At 50.3% G+C, this 20,024-nt stretch overlaps 5 protein-coding genes across 5 annotated transcripts; 1 reads left to right on the plus strand and 4 right to left on the minus strand.

The window, feature by feature from the left end:
• Window positions 1-1,293: 1,293 nt before the first annotated feature.
• N7520_009711 (uncharacterized protein) lies at window positions 1,294-1,584 on the minus strand (the record flags this gene model as incomplete). The annotated part of the gene is made up of 1 exon (XM_057143645.1): window positions 1,294-1,584. The coding sequence occupies one exon, from the start codon at window positions 1,582-1,584 to the stop codon at window positions 1,294-1,296; it is 291 nt and encodes a 96-aa protein (XP_056992933.1).
• Window positions 1,585-1,927: 343 nt separating this feature from the next.
• On the minus strand, window positions 1,928-5,024 carry N7520_009712 (patatin-like phospholipase family protein; the record flags this gene model as incomplete). The annotated part of the gene is made up of 5 exons (XM_057143646.1): window positions 1,928-2,837; window positions 2,887-2,913; window positions 2,989-3,391; window positions 3,446-3,976; window positions 4,022-5,024. 5 exons carry the CDS (start codon window positions 5,022-5,024, stop codon window positions 1,928-1,930), a joined length of 2,874 nt encoding a protein of 957 aa, XP_056992934.1.
• Window positions 5,025-6,623: 1,599 nt separating this feature from the next.
• On the minus strand, window positions 6,624-8,111 carry N7520_009713 (uncharacterized protein; the record flags this gene model as incomplete). Its single annotated transcript, XM_057143647.1, has 1 exon — window positions 6,624-8,111. The coding sequence occupies one exon, from the start codon at window positions 8,109-8,111 to the stop codon at window positions 6,624-6,626; it is 1,488 nt and encodes a 495-aa protein (XP_056992935.1).
• A 636-nt stretch (window positions 8,112-8,747) lies between these two features.
• Window positions 8,748-9,809, plus strand: N7520_009714 (uncharacterized protein; the record flags this gene model as incomplete). The annotated part of the gene is made up of 1 exon (XM_057143648.1): window positions 8,748-9,809. The coding sequence occupies one exon, from the start codon at window positions 8,748-8,750 to the stop codon at window positions 9,807-9,809; it is 1,062 nt and encodes a 353-aa protein (XP_056992936.1).
• A 212-nt stretch (window positions 9,810-10,021) lies between these two features.
• Window positions 10,022-11,800, minus strand: N7520_009715 (uncharacterized protein; the record flags this gene model as incomplete). The annotated part of the gene is made up of 1 exon (XM_057143649.1): window positions 10,022-11,800. The coding sequence occupies one exon, from the start codon at window positions 11,798-11,800 to the stop codon at window positions 10,022-10,024; it is 1,779 nt and encodes a 592-aa protein (XP_056992937.1).
• Window positions 11,801-20,024: the final 8,224 nt, after the last annotated feature.

Genomic DNA, 20,024 nt, shown 5'->3' on the forward strand with positions numbered 1-20,024 from the left:
AGTCCTAATTAACTATAAAGGTAAACGGTCTGTACCGGTCGCATTTGTCGCAACAACAATAGAAACCCGGGTTTTATCTCGCTTTTGCCCGGCTATCTTTCCATTAGAGAGACCTCCGTTAGGTATCCGTCGCCAATATAATCCAGATTCGTCCATATTATAGATATCCTCATGTTTATATTGGTCGCAGATAATTCGGAGAGGTATGATATCTAGACCTTGACATTTCCCATGGGAGTTCGAAAATTCTAGTCCCATGTCCATGGGAGATTTGGAAATTCTAGTCCCATTTCCCATGGGACTACCTATTTAGGTTAGATAATTACCGAAATAGGCTAGATCCAATAGTCTTGGCATGAAAATCAGAAAAAAAGTCCCATGGTTTTGGCCCCCACGGCACTAAAAACTCCCATATGGCAAGGTCTAGGCACAATCAATTCAGAAATGGCATCGCGTGATCAGTAACATTCGCCACGCTTCTGTTTACCGCATTCCACAAGTCCAGGAAATCGTGCTTCGCATGGTCAAACACGCGATCGGCTTTGTGGAAACCATCGCCGGCGGAAGAAGCTCAAGGAGCCTTCGTGAACTTTATCGCTTCGTGAAGACCATGATTCATACCTCAAACCGCCTGCAAGCTCAGCTGAGAGATAAAGTGAGAATGCAAGTACGGTTGTGCAGCGCTCACCCCGAGCAGCTGGGACGCCGATTGCAATTATTGCCAGAGGCCACGAAAAGGGTTCTTGCAGACATCGAGCATCGCATGGAGACCCAAATTCGATGTTTTCTGCAGCTCGAGTTTTCCTAAGCTAAGAAATGCGACAGACTAGCCAACGAGTCACCAGAGCACTGATCTGACTGTTGTATGATGTAGCACCCGCTGAGAGAGATACGCATTCATTTTCGAAGCAAGAAGTCTGGTATTCATCTAGCTTACAGTCGAAATGTTCACAGGTCTCATGGATCCACGTAGAATATTTGTCTCGGACCCATGGAACGTAGCCAGGAAACCGAAGACCCTTCGCCTCATAACTATCTCGTCGCAATTTTTTTATCCGATAGCCCACACTGTCGTTTCCATTTGGTTTCCGCCTGCGCTTCCTCCGTGCGTGATTTGTCCAAAGCCGTTCGAAGCAATACGATTGTCCGGATCAGGCGAGGATCTCTAGTGGGACTTGCTCCAGGGCTGAAATGGTACTGCAGCGCCAGATCCTGAGTGGAGTCCATGACGGTCGCGACGAGTTGGTGAAAATTCTTGAAACAATCGGTGTAAAACTCATTCTCTCGCTCTTGCTATTTTCGCTGTTGCAGCCACTGCTGTTTGAGTGCCTGAGGCGTGGTCTTGGGACATCTTTTTGACATCCTGAGTCGGGGTCGCGTCGTTTCCACAGCCATCGTAGACCCTCCCGCCATGGCAATCTGGTGATCGAGTGAGTTGATTTCCGGGAAGGCGGTTTGAAGTGGCGGAGCAACAGCGGTCATTGCGATGAGCTCGGTATCTTGTGCAGGGTCAGCAGGCCGACTGTAGATGCTTGTGGCGCTGTCGCGAAAATGGACGGAGAGGGCTTTACGGAAGGCGTTCATGGTGTCGGAAGTTCAGCAGGAGTGATCTTTCTAGGCGCGAGTGTTTGTCAAGGACTAGAACAAAAATATCAAATCAGGATCGGGCCGTTGACATTTGAGCTAGCGTGTCCTATGTCGGCTCTGTAATGGTGGATCTCAACATACTACGAAGCTTAGTCTCTCTTTAACTACCAGCGGTGCTCCGTGGAGCGCAAGAAATCACTTCAACAAACAACACACATTATTTTGTTTTCTCTCTTGCGACAGCCACGATAGTATGATCTGTAAGCCAAACCCGAAGGATTGAACGCCCCATTGCATATAACGAGAGTTGTGAGACTCACAATCGACCGGGCCATCAACATCATAGCCGCCTTCGCTTCTGTCGTGCCGTCGGCTCTACGAAACGAATCGTCCTCTTTGCCTCACAAGCACAGTAGCAGTGTCTCACGGGCGGCCAGGATGGCGTTTGATGGTCTGCACGGCCAAAGTGAGCAAAGGCCTGCTGCGCTTCAAGAAACTCCTGCGCGCACTTTGGAAATCCGCCAATCTTCTCACAACAGACACCATTGGCGATGTTGATCTTAAAGCGCTCTTCAAGACTGGCAACGTGAAAGGCGACGCGTTTTCTGTAATATCCGCAAGGTTCGCAGCGGTCATTGGGGTCTACATCACCCAGGGAATGATCCTGACCAATCTGAAATTTCGCACCAGGGATCTCAACTAAGAAGCGCGCGAGGATCTCGCCAGCCCCCGGCCGTGAGCAAAAGATGGACCCTTCGCAGTGAAATCCGACCTGACCCGGGACAGGAGTGGCGTCAAACTCGAAGAAAAACATTGCGGATGCGAGCACCGTTCTCACCAGCTCGACTGGAATGAGATACTCCATTTCGGATAATTGGTGTAATGCGCTGGTGTCATCTAGTTCGGGTAGCGGACCAGGGATGGCATGATCGAGTCGAAGTACATCCGGTTTCGACCAATGCGGTAAGTAATTCAAGGCTTCCAGAAACCCTTGGGGGCCGTCCATCGAGGGCGATGACATTGTGGCGCGAAACAAGCGAGGGAGCGCGCCGTCCCAGGTCGAATATTGCGGGCATTGCGCAGAATCAAGCGCGGTACATCCCGTGCCAACCGATAAAAGCAGATCATGTCGTTTCGCGCGCGGCCAGATGACGCCCGACTCCCTCCACGCAATGGCGAGCGGGTTGTTCGCGCGTACTCCGCCATCTTGGAAAGGGCCGAAGCCTGGTAGTCGTCTCGGCTGAAAATAGCTGCCGCGTGTTAGCCGTGCTGGTTCCGAATCGATGGTCTTTCACTTACAAGGGCGCTGCGACACTGCATTCGGCTCTGGTGAAAGAAAAAAGTTAGCTCTCTGCACTGTGACCCACAAATCGCAAGAGTTGTTCGCAGAAGTCAACTCACATGTCGCACAGATATGGATTCTCTTGGTCGTGGCTGGGCGTCAAAAATTCGTAGGCGGCGTCTGCACGGCGTTGGCCCGTGCCTCGGTAATTGGCAAGCACGCAGGCCTTGCCGTCAGATGTGCGACTCGCAACGACGGCAACCCGACATCCGGCAGGACTGGCGGTGGTCACGTCGAAAATACGACGGTCCGCGGGCACTGCCTCTTTTAGGGTCTGGGCTAAATTCTGTGAGTCATACAAACTACTGGGGATCACGTTGAAAGCCGAAGCCAACCATCGAACGAATCGTGGCGCCGGGACCCGTGAAGCACGGAATATTTTTCGCGCTAGGTCGGGAAATGCCTGCGCACATTGCTCGACTGAAGAGTGGTTCAGAAATAGATCAATCGCCGTCAACGCGCCTGCGCATAGTACTGTTAGCGTGGTGGTGGAAAAGGAGGAAGCGCGGAACGTACCAACACTCGTTCCGAGACACAAGTCGGGCAGAGACTCGATCGGCAAGCCAATGCGCTTCTCCAACGCCCGCAGCAGGCCCAGTTGGATCAGCCCGCGGACGCCACCGCCGTCCAAACTGAGGACCACCGGGTGCTTCGTAGGGGGTAATTGGCGTATACGGGCGAGGAAAGTCTCTTCACAGACGGGGCATTCAGTGAGGTCCCAATGATACTCACCGAGGGAACTTGACTTGCCAAAGATTACGACACAGGTGTCACAGAGTGCATGTTTGCATGGCATCATGTGTTCGGGCGGCCGACACAAGCATACCATGCAGGTCGTGGTGGAATAAAGGCCTCCCCATTGGCGAAAGTAACGCTGCAAGATACCCTTTCGAGCCGTGGCAGAGGTGTTGTTGGCGCTCAGTTGCAGGAAAAGCCGTTTGAAATGCGAACCGATACCGTCGCAGAGACTGCGAGTGGCACCTTCACTCGAAATTTCGGCACAATGCTTCTCATACAGTGCAGCAAAGACAATGGGCGGGGAGAAACCTACGCGTGTCAGTGTGAGCATTGAAACGAGAACTGTGATCTTACCGTGCATTTCAGGGGGGTACGCATGCATGAGGATGGCCGAGGCCACAAAGACCTGCATCTCATCCTCGGCGCAGCCAGCCGATATGACGATCTGAGCGCCTTCTCGAAGATAGCGACCCATGGCTCCGTCGTCGGGATAACCTCTCCGGGCTTCGGTCAGGAGATCAAAGGGCGGTGCGATTCGACATCGCTTGTAGCTTTGAATAAACGATTTCCAGAAGGCGCCTAGATGAGACGCTGAAACGTGATCTCCGGGGGACGCTTGCTGATCCCGAATGGCGGACAGCTGCTCGACAAGGAGAGCCCGAAGAGGTTCGAATGCAACCGTATCGGAGAGGCCACATCTTGGTCGCAGATCCAGAACGACGGTCTCTCCAGTCTCAGCAAATGCTTCGAAATCGGCCAGGTGTCGCGCTGGCATAGGATCCGAATCGTTGTGCTTGGTCAAGACGATGACTATTCGCATGGAGGTAGAAACAGGCTGGCTGCCAACCGCAAGTCGTCGACGGGGCTGCTGCAACAGGTCTCGGGCAGACTGCAAGTCGGATTGAGAATTGATGAACAGGCAAAGAATCTGGGTCCATGGCAGAACGAGTTGAGCTTTCACTTCTTGGTGTAATTTTGCCGGTAAACAAGATTTTTCGTCATCTTGAATAGCATATCGCCGGTGTCGCTGAGTCGAACGGTGTTTGCGCCATCGGGAATCGCCCTGGCTTTTCTCGAGAAGCAGGCTGCTCTCGGCAAAAAGAACCGGGTTTTCAGTATGACCGGATCTCCCACCCAGGTGAAGACGAATCCAGCCCGCGGGACCTTTGCGTGTGACATTATTGTGGGGGTTCAGCGCTCGCAGAGCTTTCAGACGATTCGAGTTCCCAGCGAAGTAGACCAAAGATGGACATTGGCGTTTCGGAGATGGCATTCCCTGCACCAACTCCTCCAGACGACCGGTATCGACCAAAGTCCAGGCTCCGTCTTCATTGACAAGATCAAGCCACGCTGCCATGGGGCCGTCTGATTGTTTGGACACAGAATGAGATCAGGGTGGGTCTTATACCAGCTAGGCCGGACGGATTGCAATTAATGCTGCGGAAAACATGCCGCTTGTATTGTAAATTGAAGGCTTGCACTTTGCTTTGACCCAGAATATGAGGCTAGGCTATCGAATTAAGTGCTGCCATACTAAGAGACCCCACATCCTAAATAGCAGTAAATGAGTACATGAGTACATATCAGGGGACATTACCCGACGTCGCTTTTACTAGAGGCTTTGAATGGCTATAGAACGGAAGCCTGTGTCAATATAACAGCTACTCCACAGGCCAGGGCTGTCAACACTCTGATCGCCGAGCTATAAAAAAAACATCTCTCAGCTCAAAAGTGCTTAGACATTTATGCGCAACAATGGGAGCCCACTTATCGAAATATGTGTAAAAGCAGAAAAGCGACGGACGCCTCCTGATGTGACTGATTTATCAACCATTGTCATACTCACCAATATCTTAAACATACGCGTGAGACTCCAAAGCAGCGGCAAGAATATCTGGTAGAGGATTTGATCGGTAGATGCTCGGCAACATTTCTACTGCATACGAGATCTTGTCTCAGGCCTGCAGTGTTTGCACTCCACTTGCCTCTTTCCAGGAATATGTAGCAATTGAAAGGAATCAACTTTACAATATTTATTCGAAAGCAAGCATGAGACTGAATACACATAATAGAAATAATCAACTACATACATCGTAAACATACTCCGAGGAAACCCCCATGACTCAGCCTGGCCCTTAATCTGCACCAGCATCATATCAAAATACAATATCAACGAGGGTAGACGAAAGTCTTGAGAATGTTCGAATCAGGTACATCAAATACACCCTCATAAATTGGCAGAAACAAAATGAGGTGATACAGTAACTGTCGGGATATACTCTTCTGTCAGAACAAGCTTGCATCTGATAGATCACATTTCTGTGCACGTAACCTTGCGCCAAGCTGCGGCTTCGGCGTATGGGATTGAGGGGTATTCTGAACCTGACTTGGAGGACACATCTATCTACATGAATCAATTGACTTTTGCTTTCCAAGCATACGCGCTGTCCACTTAAATGTGTACACAGTACCTAGCTGGTGATACCAACAGTAACTGGATGTCTGGATGTCACAGGATGATCCTTACCGTACCCATGTGCGCCAGTCGCCCCATAGGGCAACATTACATCGTCATTGGTTACTTCTTGGGATATGCAGATGAATACTCTCCCAAGCTTGATACGGGAACCAATCACAAGCTGAATGTTTGCAAGGTCTAGATTAACTATCATGTAGTTCGGAGTAATTTGGGCGTGCTATTGCGGGACAGGAGACTGCATGCAATACGGTCAAAGCGAGCATGACAGGAGTTTCAAGAAAAAAATACTTTGCTGCTGTTAATTCAACTACCTAATTGACTAACGAATTTTTTTTTGCTTGTTTGTTTCCTTTGTTTTTTGTTCTTGCTTTTGTTTTTGTTTTTTTTTCTTTTTTCTTTCCTTTTTTTCCAATACTTTAACGAGACAGATCAGTGAGACCAGAGCATAATTTGGACGTGCTTGTTACCAATCGGCAATTAAAGTTCCTCCTCCGTACTATCGGTCATATCCAAATCCTTGACCACGATTCCGTTGTTCTGTAGCATCGTCGCCTTGTAAATGTCATACAGAGCGTGGGCTATCACTTCCTGTTTCTGCCTTTCCGAGGGATCCATATCTTTCCATGTTTCGCTTCCTTTTTCCTTCATAAATTTTGCCCTGCTGATTTCGACAACGGGAAGCTGACCCTGGGGTCTGGATAGATCCCGGTCTGTTATTCCATTCGACGTAGCAGTGGTATTTGTCGATCCTGACGAGGCATCAGAATTGACGCTCTCCGTGTCCTCGTCACGACTAACTGGATTGGATCTGGTGCCCGTCACATTATTTCGCTGGTTGGGTGGAGGGGTGCCGCAGCCATCATCACTTAGAGAAGAAATCCTGATATCAGGTGTCCTCAAGCGCGAGGTGGCTCTCTGTAGCTGAAGCCGCCTCAGAGAGTCGTTCAATGGACATGGTGTGGTGGAACGACAGCGATTTTCGCTTCTAGGTTGCTTTCGGGCCCAGGCCACGTATTGCCCCTCCTGATGATCCCAAACTTCTTTGATCTTTTCCTCGGCTGCCTCCCGCCCATGGCAAAGCCGTTGGAAATCGCATTTAGGAATCCACGAATACCCCTCTGTAACTTTGCACTTAATCATGTCTTCTTCCCTCAAACCCTTCCATTCGGCTCTTGCCCATGAGCATGAATTACGGGTGGAGAATCTCACACCCGTATCTTCGAATACGGCTCCAAAGACGCCGGCGACGTTTTCGATCGTATACCGATAAGGCTTTCTTCCACCAACACCCTTGTCTCTGATTTCGGTAATTCGAAGTTCTTTGTCCGAGATGTTGGCAGTGCGTTCATTAGTGTACCCGGATCGGAGCTTGAATGTGAACCTGGCTGACTCGGGGGGACCTTCTATCACAATCACGAAGGTCGATTTCCCTCTCCAAGTTCCCCATCCATCCACAACGTCTTCGGGATCTGGAGCTGGACTGTGCGTGATGCGATCTTTGTTGTTTTTCTTGGGCGGATCGAGAACAGCAAGACATTTGAAACCCCTCGCTAGGCTACCGACACTCTGCTCGCGCGATGATCTCACGCTGGAAAGGTTCGGCTTACTTGGTACGTCCAATGTGTTATTTTGCATGGGTTCCGGCTGGTATTCGGTGTTGCGGTTTGCACCAAGATCTTTCATCTCAATCTCCCCAACCTCTATCGATTGGATGGGCTTGTCATGGTGTGGGGTTGAATTGTCGTCCACTGGGGCATACTGTTGTGTCTGGTCGGAATGATTTTCGTCGGGATACGACTTCGTCTTCATATTTGGATTCGCATCGGATACGATTGCTTGTTGGTCTCCACTTTCCAATTTCTGTCGAGACAGAGCTCCTTCTTTTGCCTTTTCCACTGTTTTTTGGAGCTTCTCAATATGTTCTGACTTTGAATTAGATTTCTTGGTGACACCATCGGATGGCATAATGGCAGGTCAGAACAATGATCGCTCTGAGATGGGCTGATGTGTCCAGCAGGAGCTATTTATGCTTTTCTGGCCTTGCTGAGAATCATCTTGTACACCATAATTGTCTGTGGACACAGAAAGAAGATTGAGCCTCCTATCATTTTTAGAACGTTGAGATGCCATCAAGATTCAGGGATGAAAGAGAAACGAAACACATTGGCCACAGTGCGCATTTGAGGATGCAACATCACGTTTTTTGTACACTGCCAGACGTGTGACCATGATCCGCACAATAAAGTGACTCAGAAACCGAATTTATCACCTCAAGTGACTGACTTCGCATAGGCTTCGTGACCTGCGGGTAAAAATATGAAGGTATCGGAGGTAGGTTCTGCACTTCATGCATGCTCGTGCTTCCGCTACAGATCGGCATCACAATTCACAATAGACCTGTCTTCCGGTGGTTGAAAGCAAAGTTTCCTTTTCTAGTAAGAGGCTCGCATCTCGATACACCTACTCGCTGGGCTTACTTTTCTTTGCTTGGCCATAAGGAATTGACCTCCCAGATCCCCATTACTGTTCTCAGACTTTACATCAGTGGACTTTCTTAACGCTCAGCGCTCTCCACTGAGAACTCGATTTTTCAGTATCACAATGACATTGAGGTCTATCTTTATGGCATTTCAGTGTTTTCGTTTGATTGCTGCAGCGTCTCATGCTCCTTCGACTCTATCTAATTTCGTGGAACCCCGCGGGATTTCACCTCACAAACGCAGCACTGGTCTTTATGCTGCGGTACTGGGGGGTAACGGTATGGTTGCCGACGGCTGGCCCGGCATTGACCAGTGGGTTGAGTCTTTTGAAGCTATGTTCGAGAACAACAAAGGCGTCATCTCCGTCAGCTGCTCCCAGTGGGGTCTCCCCAATAACTCAGAAGGCGAGACCGAGTTCATCCATGATGCCATCCAGCAAGTGGCCCACTCAAGTGGCGTCGACGCCCGCTTCATTTTGTCGATCGTCATGCAAGAGAGCAAAGGGTGTGTTCGTGTTCAGACTACTGACAATGGTGTGGTCAATCCGGGACTAATGCAAAGCCACGACGGCTCTGGTTCCTGCAACAAGGATGGAGCCATCCAGAACCCTTGTCCTGAGAGCGAGATCCATCAAATGATCATGGATGGCGTCGAGGACACCTTGGCCGGTCCTGGCCTCAAAGCGTTGATAGACCAGGAGGGGGGTTCCGCACATGTAGCTTCATTCTACAAGGCCGCCCGAGCTTACAATTCCGGCGCGGTTGCCTCTAGCGGGAATTTAGGTCAGGGAATTGCTACTCACTGCTACGCCTCGGACATTGCCAATCGCCTTATGGGTTGGATCAATGGCCCTAGCTTGTGCGCTCCCAATGTGATCGGCGTGTTATCTGCTGCGCATTGGGAGGGCAAGAGCGTCAGTGCTTGCCATGGGACAGCAAAAACCTCACATTTCCGATCAACTCCTTCGTCTCACATGTACTCGCTGTCGTCCCACCCAGTTGCAAGTGCGCTGGATTCACCGTATACTTCAGGATTTGCCACGACTCCTGTGGTGATTTCTCTTGGCACGGCCACGTGTGCTTGTAGCAAGAGGAGACTTCAAGCGAAGGGACGACAGCAGCAACTTTTTCTTTTATCTACCTTTTTTCTTGCTGCGTCCGGTTTTGGATCCCGAGACCAGTGATTTCAGAGTTCAGTCTGTCAGTACAAAGAGACGCCCGTGGCATCTGGCTCTTGTGGCTGAAGACATACTGTTTTTGACTGTTCTCGATTGATCTAGAGCTCCTCAAACCAGAAAAGGAAGCATTTACCATCTACGCAGCGAGCCATATCACATCCGACTGGCTCAACTAGCACGCCTAAACGAAAAGTAATCGCAAAAAACAGCTCAAATAACTATTTCGAGTTCTCTCTCTGTTCTAAAAGAGCAAAAAGCTTGCCTTGCAGTTCCTTCTGTTCCGCCTCTCGCTTCTCTTCCCGTAGCCTCTGCTGTTCCAATTGAACGAGGAGCTTCTCTTCTCTCTCCTTCTGTTCCGCCTCTCGCTTCTCTATCCGTAGCCTCTGCTGTTCCAATTGAACGAGGAGCTTCTCTTCTCTCTCCTTCTGTTCCGCCTCTCGCCTTTCTTCCCGTAGCCTCTGCTGTTCCAATTGAACGAGGAGCTTCTCTTCTCTCTCCTTCTGTTCCGCCACCCGCTTCTCTTCTCGTTCCTTCTGATCTGCCAGCTGCTGTTGTAATGTTTGCACCATAATACGTAGCTCTGGTTGTAGACCGCGATTCTGCAAAGAGGCTGCTCGGCGATAGCCCGGGCGTTCCTGCAATCCCACCATAGACACCTGAGAGTCAAGCTCGTCGACATCGATACCAGACACATCCTCGTTTGGGTCTGAGATTTTCTCAAGTATCCGCATCAATCGATGGGTATGAATCGGTAGGAATTCACGGTCCAAGTTCTCTACAAACTGATAACATGTCCATCGATTTTCTTTGACCCAGACGTTGGGTTGCGCAACAGGCCAGCGATAGAATGACACCTTGCCATCATCAATCTCAGGATAGTAACCGTATATTCGAAAGCCTTCGAGCTCATGCGATATTGAAAAGCCCAAAATCCGCCGATGCACCTCTTCCGTGCAGCCTGCGGCTTGGCACAAAGAAACCACGGCTCGCAGAGCAATACACATGCTATGCATGTTCTGCCGATCGGCAAGTTCCAGCGCCTGATTCCCACATTTGATTTCTGCGGTCAGATACGGAAAGTACATGTCTTCTCGTACTGTGTACGGTGACTTCTCGTCAGGCTTGATCCCGAGTTTGCGCCGCTGAGTCTCGGAAAAGGCCGACCATCTCAAGCCTCGCGCGTGATCGGGCTGCGGTTTGGGTCCATAAATCGGCTCGGTTTTCAGCCAAGGATCATTGTACCCGTCTATCACATCCTTCAGAGATTTGTTCCCCTGAATGTATTGGTTCTCCGCGCAGGGCATAATAAGAGGGTGAAGGTCCACCAAGAGACGCGCTTCAGATCGATTCTGCAACGCAATATGGAAGTCTGTGATATACTCGTCTTCGAGCATTGTGCCGATCGGAGGTTCGATAGGTTGACTGAGGAGACGCTCGCACAGCGCGATATCCTCGGGTACTGGGCCGGCAGAGGACTGTCGCATGAAGCATCCTTTGGTCTCTAAGATGGTGACATAGTTCACAGCTCGGTACGCATATGACCTGGTGTCGCGAGCCGAGCTGCTCTCGCTGTTGTCCGACGAGACCGACCGAGCACGCCCCCGATCCGTTGAGATCGAACGCGATCGGGATCGTTTTGACGGGGGTTGGCTCATCACTTCTAGTGGATCCACCTCCGGTGGCGCAGGAATCCACTGGTATATCGTATCCGTGTTTTCGTCGGTGGTATTTGCGAGGGACGTGGGAGTTCGCTGTTCGAGAGCATCAGGTAGCTGGGCAGTCAGTGTGATGATTATCGCAAGCGGAGGGTCAAGACTTACTTTACTACCACAGTCGGGAGAGAAGGGAGAAAGCGGGTGCTGCGCTTTGCTATGCTCGTGCTCTTCCTTCCAAAGCTCTGATTCCGTGCTGGGGCTTTCTCGCCGGCGCGCTTTTGCTGGTCGAACGTCACCATCACCGTTGCAGCCATGTATCTCAGACGGTGCTTCGCGTTTCATGGTGTCGATCCGGCCAATCAAAGAAGATCATTGTCGCTGTCAAGATGCACCCATCGACTAGGAGATTCGGTTGTTGCGTTTCATGAAGGAGCCCAAGTGGTATGGATGTTCGGTTTAGCGCGCGGCATGGCCTCTTGGCGTGGGCCTGTGCGCGAGAATATTTTATCCACTGCCCCTTCATCACGGACCCGCTCATGCCATTTCACCCATCGACTCCACGACGAAACAATTCTGCAGCCCAGACCACGGTGGCGTCATTGATGCCAGCTTTATAGTCTATGGAGGTGCTGTGTAAAACAGAGAGCACATACGTATATAAATAAATGTATATATTTTTGGCTCGGGCTATCCATTTTCTGGATCAGACATCAACATCTATCGACTACCGCCGAACCGAATAAGTTCGACTCCTGAACTTGAAATCGATGAATATCACAAAATGGAGAGCATGACAGGATATACCGACGTCAGTCAGCTAGCAAAAGATATGTGGAGGAGAATGGACATTCTTTTAGGAAATGATTATAGTCTGATTGAGAGTTTCCAGATCAGGATACGGGCCAGCCTGTCACAAAGGTCAGCACAATACCAACCGACAATGGTGATCAATTGTGACTCACCCCAATGAGTGTGGCATGAGCCACGTTGATCTGGGCCTGACCTGCCGCAAAAGCGAAGGGGACTGTGACCGTGAAGTTCTGGTAAGGTGGCAAGTAGGTCTCGTGGTACACAGGGTCAAACAGCCCGTTGTAAACGATGGAGCCCATGATGTTGCTGGCAGGCTGACAGATTCGATGGAGGCAAGAGACAAGACCAATAGCGACAGCCATCTCTGTCGAGCCAGTCAGGGAATTCTGAATGCGGTTAGATAATGATATTGAGCCAGAAGAACGGGAGGTTGACATACGGGTCGCTGGATCTGAACGACGATATCGCTGCCAGAAACGACTGTCTGGTTGGGGTAAGGTAGTCCGATCGCCGCATTCTGGGCCAGAGCGAGACCGGCAAAGACAGCGAGGGAGGAGAAAAGTTGCATGATGATGATGAATTGTAAGCAGCGAACACTATCATACGAAAGAAGAGAGAAGATGGAAAGGAAGGTTTATGAAGAAGCGAGAGTGATATTGAACCAGAAAAAACATTTTGGACCGTAATCTAGTGCGTTCATCCTCAAGCTCTGCAGTTTCCGTACTGGTGATGTGAGTTGCCCTTGTGATGATCCACCAGATGTCTGCACAGTGAAGCGTCATCATTCTTGTAGTATTTCCAGTTCCTCTTTGTTGGTACTTCTCGCCTAGGACAAAATTCAGCAGGTAGTTCGCGCGCTTCGATAGGGCGAAGTACCTTCGAGCATGGCAGTACTTTTGCATCAGACATGCCTCCCAATTTCGAACCGTTTCCCGAAATACCAACAACCTTGAACGTCTTCTTTCCCAGCTTTCCCATCATTCGACCATGGGATCTCGTTCCGCAAGTGGAGCATGCGCTTTGCCAATGCATCAAACTGTCCCCCGTCGGTATGTTCCACCTTTTCCACTGTCATTTCCAGGCCTAGGACCGCTCGTATGAGCCTCTCGTTCATGTCCCCTTCGATCTTCATATTAATCACAAACACCCAAGTCCGATACCATATCTCATCCAGGCGCTTTAAACCTTTATGACCCATGCATGCAAAGATGAGTTCTTTTCGAAACCAGGACGGATGTTGTCGTTTGCGACCTTGATGATAGGCCTTTCCATGCCACATGGAATTTGGCGGCAGTGCAAGCCCAATCGCCTCTTCTAAGCGGCCGATATGGTCCCTTATTTTGCCTGGCGGAACTCCATGCTGTCTAGCAATGATGTGAACATAGTGCACCATTTCAGATGTAGGGAGCTCGAAAGATTGCTGGCAGGTAGGAAAAGTGCAAAAATCGCGACGAATCTATACAAAAGGGAATGGACGGTGCTGCTGCTACTGAAAGGTACTACAGACACGCAATACCGGTGCTTCAGATATCAATGGGAAGACAAAAAATTCGCAATTGGATCTTTGAGTCATGATATGATTCCGGTCAACATGTTGACCCGCAGGCTCAAGTAGCTGCTTCAGGTCGCATGTCTCATTCTGCGATAGGAGAATAGTGGAGGGAATCGAATTATGCTCAGCTTAAAAGAAATCAAGAAAAAACATTTTAGATTTCAACACTTCGCTTCTTAGAAGTCATACTGTATCATTTATCTAGAAAATGCACTGACCGGGAGAAGCCCTTTTGAAAGCGCCCGCCGCAGACGGCCCACACAGCCTTCCAGATTACCTCAGGAAATTCCTCCATTCCAACCATTAGGTGACTGTCAGCTTTGACATGACACCTGCCTCCCCGACCGCAGCTTTGACACACCACTCCACCAACTAATTATGTTCCAGGTGCATGCTGGAAGCTGCCTGGCTAAATTGTACGCAAATCATCTACGCCTCGTAGCGGTCAGGAGCCCGTCTCTTCCTACCTGATCGACGAAGTGATGGCGGGTCTGATGATGGAGAGGCCACAGGAAGAAGCGGATAGTCCACGTGCTCCGATCCTTGCCGCACCTGGTGTGTACTTGGTCCAGCGGTATCTAGCACTGCATCTGCAGGTGTAGGAGAGGTCTCGACAGAAGCTGTAGTATTGACTGGTGGTTGCTCGTTGTGTACTGTGATCGGCAAACTCGTGTGATCTGCCCGCTTTTGCCGTTGATTCCACGCAGCCTCCACAGTTCGCATATCATAGTATGCATTGAATGGTGCATCGCTTTTACTGTTCATTTGATTAGCTACTGCTCCTCATTTTTCAGAACAAAGACGCTTAACATACCATACTACACAAGAAGATTTGCTTCCGGGCGAGAGACTTTGAAGCCACGACGACATACACCCTAAATGGACGCAAGAGGTGCATCGGCCACATTTCAACACGAGGGAGTCATTCTGCTCTACCCCTAGACAAATCCCACATGTCCCGTCTTCTAAGCTTGATGTTGGGTGGAAATCTTTCAGGCGAAGTAGAGTCTCGTCCCCTTCCTCCCTTTCGATTGAAAGCACCGTCAGATAGTCCCCCGAAAGATCCAAGGGAGCCCCCTCCTCTCGTAGAAGAATCTCTATCATTCTCCGACCGGAGAGATGGGAGGACTCCAAAGATCTGGCATCTGTCGTGGGCTGAGCAGGGTCAGGCTGGCCGGGTGACATCGAAGGATTGAATCTTTCACGCTCCATGCCAAGGCGAGCCTCTGGTGATAGCTCTCCTTCCTCCCTGGGAAAAGGTCGTGACGTGTTGGCCTGGGCAGAATTACGGATGGCGGCTGTTGTCCATTGATCTCGGATATTGTCGACCTGGAGTTGACGGTGCCAGCGTGCGCAGAGGAAATGAGGAACAATATCCTGTAGCCTCGCAGGGAGAAGACGAAGGTCAAAAGGATCGCATGAGAGGTCGTTCAACTTTTTAATACCCATTTGGTGGACTTCCTCTGTCACGATGAGTTTGCACGGTCTGGCTTGCCTGGTGAGACCACAGCATGTTCTGTTCGCTTTGTCCGGCACTTCACAAATCGCGAAGGCATCCCAGAGATAAGGTGGAGGCATGATGATAGTCGGGCGAATAGATGCTGCGAGGGCGATGATTCGACGAAATAGAGTGTTGTGAACGCCGATGATTTAAATTTGAAGTTGACTGTCAGTCATAGCCAGACATCTTATAGTTCTTGATCCTAAAGGCAACCACAGGGAGACGACGAATAATGTAGACATATGCATTCCTCGAGCCTGGTGCTGATGATGGCACATATCATTCTCGATGGGAATATCTACAGGATGAGAAGTGCTGCTTGAAGTGCATCAAGGGGCAATAAGGGCCACCGGCGCCTGCAACCACAGTTCCGCCCCCAGGTCACCTTACCTAGATCCCAGGAATCCCGATCCTAGCCCTGAGATCTTGGGTGAGCGCTCTAGGAGCGCGGCACCTCCCAGGACTAATCATGATGATCCTTGAATTGACCGTGAGGAACATGGGATTTCGCTTCGTGAGTCCAGGAGCAGCTTGTGCATTCATCAACGCACATACCACTCGGCGCAGCAATCACGTATATGAGCGTCCGCCATTGCGTATCTTGTCTTTTGAAGAGCATGTAAAAAAGCAATTTGCCAAGTCGGCATTGTGTGAAACCACATACACGAAGTAAAACGGGTAATATGGCGAAGAGGTTTTTTTAACCCAAGGGTTCAGGTACAATATCTTGAATTCCATCAGTACATCAGCGATAGTCAAATGAAAAAATGACCCGTGGAAGACAGCGCCTTGTTTCCAGGGTTATAGCCTCGATCACAGATGAAGTCATAAATGGCTCCCGGAGCACAGGGCCAGATCCTGGGACCAGATTGATGCTTTTTTTGCAAGATTACCCTTTAGCACCAATATACTATGTTGTTGGCCACCTATTATCGTCGTGGTCATTCCTGCAGGGTACCATTGGAATTCCAGGTATACCTCATCGAACGAATGCAGAAAACAGCGTTCATTCTGCGCATCTCGAGTCGACATATCTATTCAAGAATGCAGTCAACTAGGCCTGAACATATGGACTATTCTCTAACGATCTGGTGGATGTCCTTGCCAGCATATATAAACCACCATCCAGATTTTTACACCACGTTTGTCAATTTAGCAATACCTCATCCCTCATATCTCTTCCAATACATCCATTCTCACCGCCATCATGTCAAGCGCTCTGTCATACCCTAGCCCTCCACTGCAGCAACAGCTCTCCCAGCCCGATGCGCTCCAAAAGTACCTCTGCAGGTGCACTACGGATATCAACAAGATACATGGAAGACACACGCCCTTGATGCTTGCCGTCCAAGCGAGGGATCACAAGGCTGTCGATCTCCTGTTGGAGTATGATGATCTTCGTGCTTCTCAATGCAATATCTACGGTCAGACTGCTCTGTCGATGGCCATCACGCAGGGCAGTGTTTCAATCGTACGACAGCTGCTCCGCCGCAAAGATATCGAGTTCTACAGCCCCAATCGAAAGGTCCAGCAGCCACTTCTGGTGGCTTTAGAACGTGAACAGTATGAGATTTTGGAGATCCTCTTGCAGGATCCGCGGGTCAATATCAACCAGAGGGATCACAGCGGCCAAACACTCCTGCATCTGGCCGTGATCTACGGAGACCTTCATGCTGTTGCAAGCCTTGCAAGAGAGGAGCTGATTGATGTCGATTGTCCCGATCATCTGGGAGAGACGCCCCTCATGTTTGCTGCGAAGCTCCATGCCTGCGATCAGCCCAACAACGTCAAGATCCACAAGTGTCTGCTCTCGCGGTCCAAAGTCAGGGTCGATCGAGATCAAGGGGTCAATCCAATCTTTCGCATGCCGTGAAGACTTTCAATATCGAGCTAATCGAGTTACTCGGCTTCGTTTGAACAAAAAATGTGAGGTATCGATGGAATCACTCCGTTGGGTCGAGTGAGAAGGCAATTTGCGACCGTCAGAACTCGATTGCCTTAAACCTGCGTGCCACGATGCAAGTCACATCCCTGCTCCAAGCATGTGCAAAGGGCAATGATGAGTTAAAGGTTGAAGCCAGGCAGGCCATGACACATGAGCCACCGAAAGATTGTTCTGTTCTTGATATGTAACTTATTCCCAACGATCGAGTGTCTTATCTATGCGCTTCCAGAGAACATGTTATGAGCAGCATAGATACACTAGCTCGCTATGGACATCAATTATAGAAAGAGAAAAGTTTCCAGAGCTAGTTTGTAAGTCCGGTCAAGGATGAAGTTCCATGGCTCCTGGTCCAGGATGTTACATCGACAGTGGGTCTTGCGCCACATGGCAATTCTAGAAAGTGATCGACGCCTTCTCTGAGAACAGAATGGCGTCTGATTGGTCAGGTGTGTTGGGGTGAGTCATGGTGGGACTGCTGATGCCTCACCAATCAAGGTTGCTGGAAACAAGAGCGCAGCGGGTCCGTGGCCGGTAAGTTTGAGCGGTAGGAGCAGGGCCCGCAGATCAGCCAAAGTCTTGCCCGGGTACTTACCAGGGTAAATGGAAAGTCACTCCTGAACTCTCAAGTTTGCCCTGCCACGCGCGTCGATAACAGAGATGAACAAGACGATACTTTGTAGTATTCGTAGCAATTGATTGACCTTATCAGAAGTTTCCCTTCTCATCAGGAGTTTACCAATGGCCAAAGCATTGTCAGGAAGAAAGTGCATATGAGAGGTGGAAAGTGGGACGGCGAGATCGAAATGATCGGCCGGCACCTTAAACCTTAAATAGCACGTGGGTTGGTCTAAGGTCCAGTCCTTCGTGCATCTTGCTGAACACCGCTGTTTGGTTTCTCAGAGTCTGGCGAAAACAAGGACAACGTGCGCTGCAGCTGCTCATGATCGATGCGCGACACTAATGGCAATAGTACAGTACCCATGACTGCACTTGCATGGCCATTGCGTTTAGCCCTCTTTGAATATTGTATTGTAATACATCTGTCGCAACTTGCAATGCAACGCAGTTTCATTGCCACAGCGATCGTATCCATGGTTTCCATTTCATCAATTCTGGTACCCAGTCGCCATTGTAACCCACCGCAGGAAAAGGTCAGTCTAGATGATTGATTTGATGGAACCAAGGGCTGGTCCCCCTGGCAACATGAGACCAACCACGGATCCATTGAAGGTACGTCTTCTGGCCAAAGATTTCCAAGTAACTTTTCCAATGCCCTCCCAAATCAGTGGCCGTTGCTATGAATTTGCGCAGGGGGTATCTGTGAAGAGACGTAGCCGACTTGACATAAAAGGCGCGAGATTTCCGGCCCAAAATAAATCAGGACTTTCCTCCTCACACTCCCGTGTGTCATGGTTTCCATCTCTTGTCTGCAGGCTCGAGAGGCACCATGGCCACGACTCCGCTGTACAAGCTCTGCGTTATCAAACATGCTTCGCAGGATAGGTCTGCGTTATCAATATGCCTCGTAGGAGGGCGCTGCGAGAACAAGTCCACCCCGCAGGATAGGTCTGCATTATCAATATGCCTCGCAGGAGGGCGCTGCGAGAACAAGTCCACCCCGCAGGATAGGTCTGCGTTATCAATATGCCTCGCAGGAGGGCGCTGTGAGAACAAGTCCACCCCGCAGGATAGGTCTGCGTCATCAATATGCCTCGCAGGAGGGCGCTGTGAGAACAAGTCCGCCCCGCAGGATAGGTCTGCGTTATCAATATGCCTCGCAGGGGGGTGCTGCGAGATCAAGACTACCCCGCAGGATAGGTCTGCGTTATCAATATGCCTCGCAGGAGGGCGCTGCGAGAACAAGTCCACCCCGCAGGATAGGTCTGCGTTATCAATATGCCTCGCAGGGGGGTGCTGCGAGATCAAGACTACCCCGCAGGATGGGCTCTGCGTTAGCAACTGTTCCCCGCAGGATAGGCTCTGCGATACCAACTGTTCCTCGCAGGATGGGCTCTGCGTGATCAACTGTTCCCCGCAGGATGGGCTCTGCGTGATCAACTGTTCCCCGCAGGATGGGCTCTGCGTGATCAACTGTTCCCCGCAGGATGGGCTCTGCGTGATCAACTGTTCCCCGCAGGATAGGCTCTGCGACACCAACTGTTCCCCGCAGGATAGGCTCTGCGATACCAACTGTTCCTCGCAGGATAGGCTCTGCGTGATCAAATCGTGCTCCGCAGGGGGACGCTGCGACACCAAGGAACTCTAGCCAAGTGCAGGCACCTCTACGTGGTGCTAGGGACCAGTATTCAATGCTCGCTCTGCAATTGAAGAAGCCAAGACCTGCGCCAACATTGATGTTTCACCTTTGTAGGCTCGGGCCACGGGCGAAGAGTCTGGCATGGCCATGAGAGCCTATTCCGATGCCTGTTTCAACTTCAAGATAGCATTGAATAGAGAATTAATCAACCCAGCATATTGCTGTTACTGATTCCGCCGTGCATAGTAGCATTACGTCCAGAACCTGATTTCCCAAGATGTATATACACACGTAGAGGATGTATACACACACGTACAGGCTGGTCAGCTCGGTCAAAGACCATCAGACTTGGGCAAGGAAGCATTATCCACGTCTATCGCACAGGTCAGGAAAACTGAGATGACTGTTGAGGTTGGCGTTGGTGGTGACGGGGTAGATGCGGTGATCAATAATCCAACGTGGCGACCAGCCTGCTTCGGTGAACAGTTGCCCAGCTTTGGT

Source organism: Penicillium odoratum (genome assembly GCF_028828045.1).
Source record: "Penicillium odoratum strain IBT 22623 chromosome Unknown utg000006l_segment0_segment0, whole genome shotgun sequence".
NCBI classification, from domain to species: Eukaryota; Fungi; Ascomycota; class Eurotiomycetes; order Eurotiales; family Aspergillaceae; genus Penicillium; species Penicillium odoratum.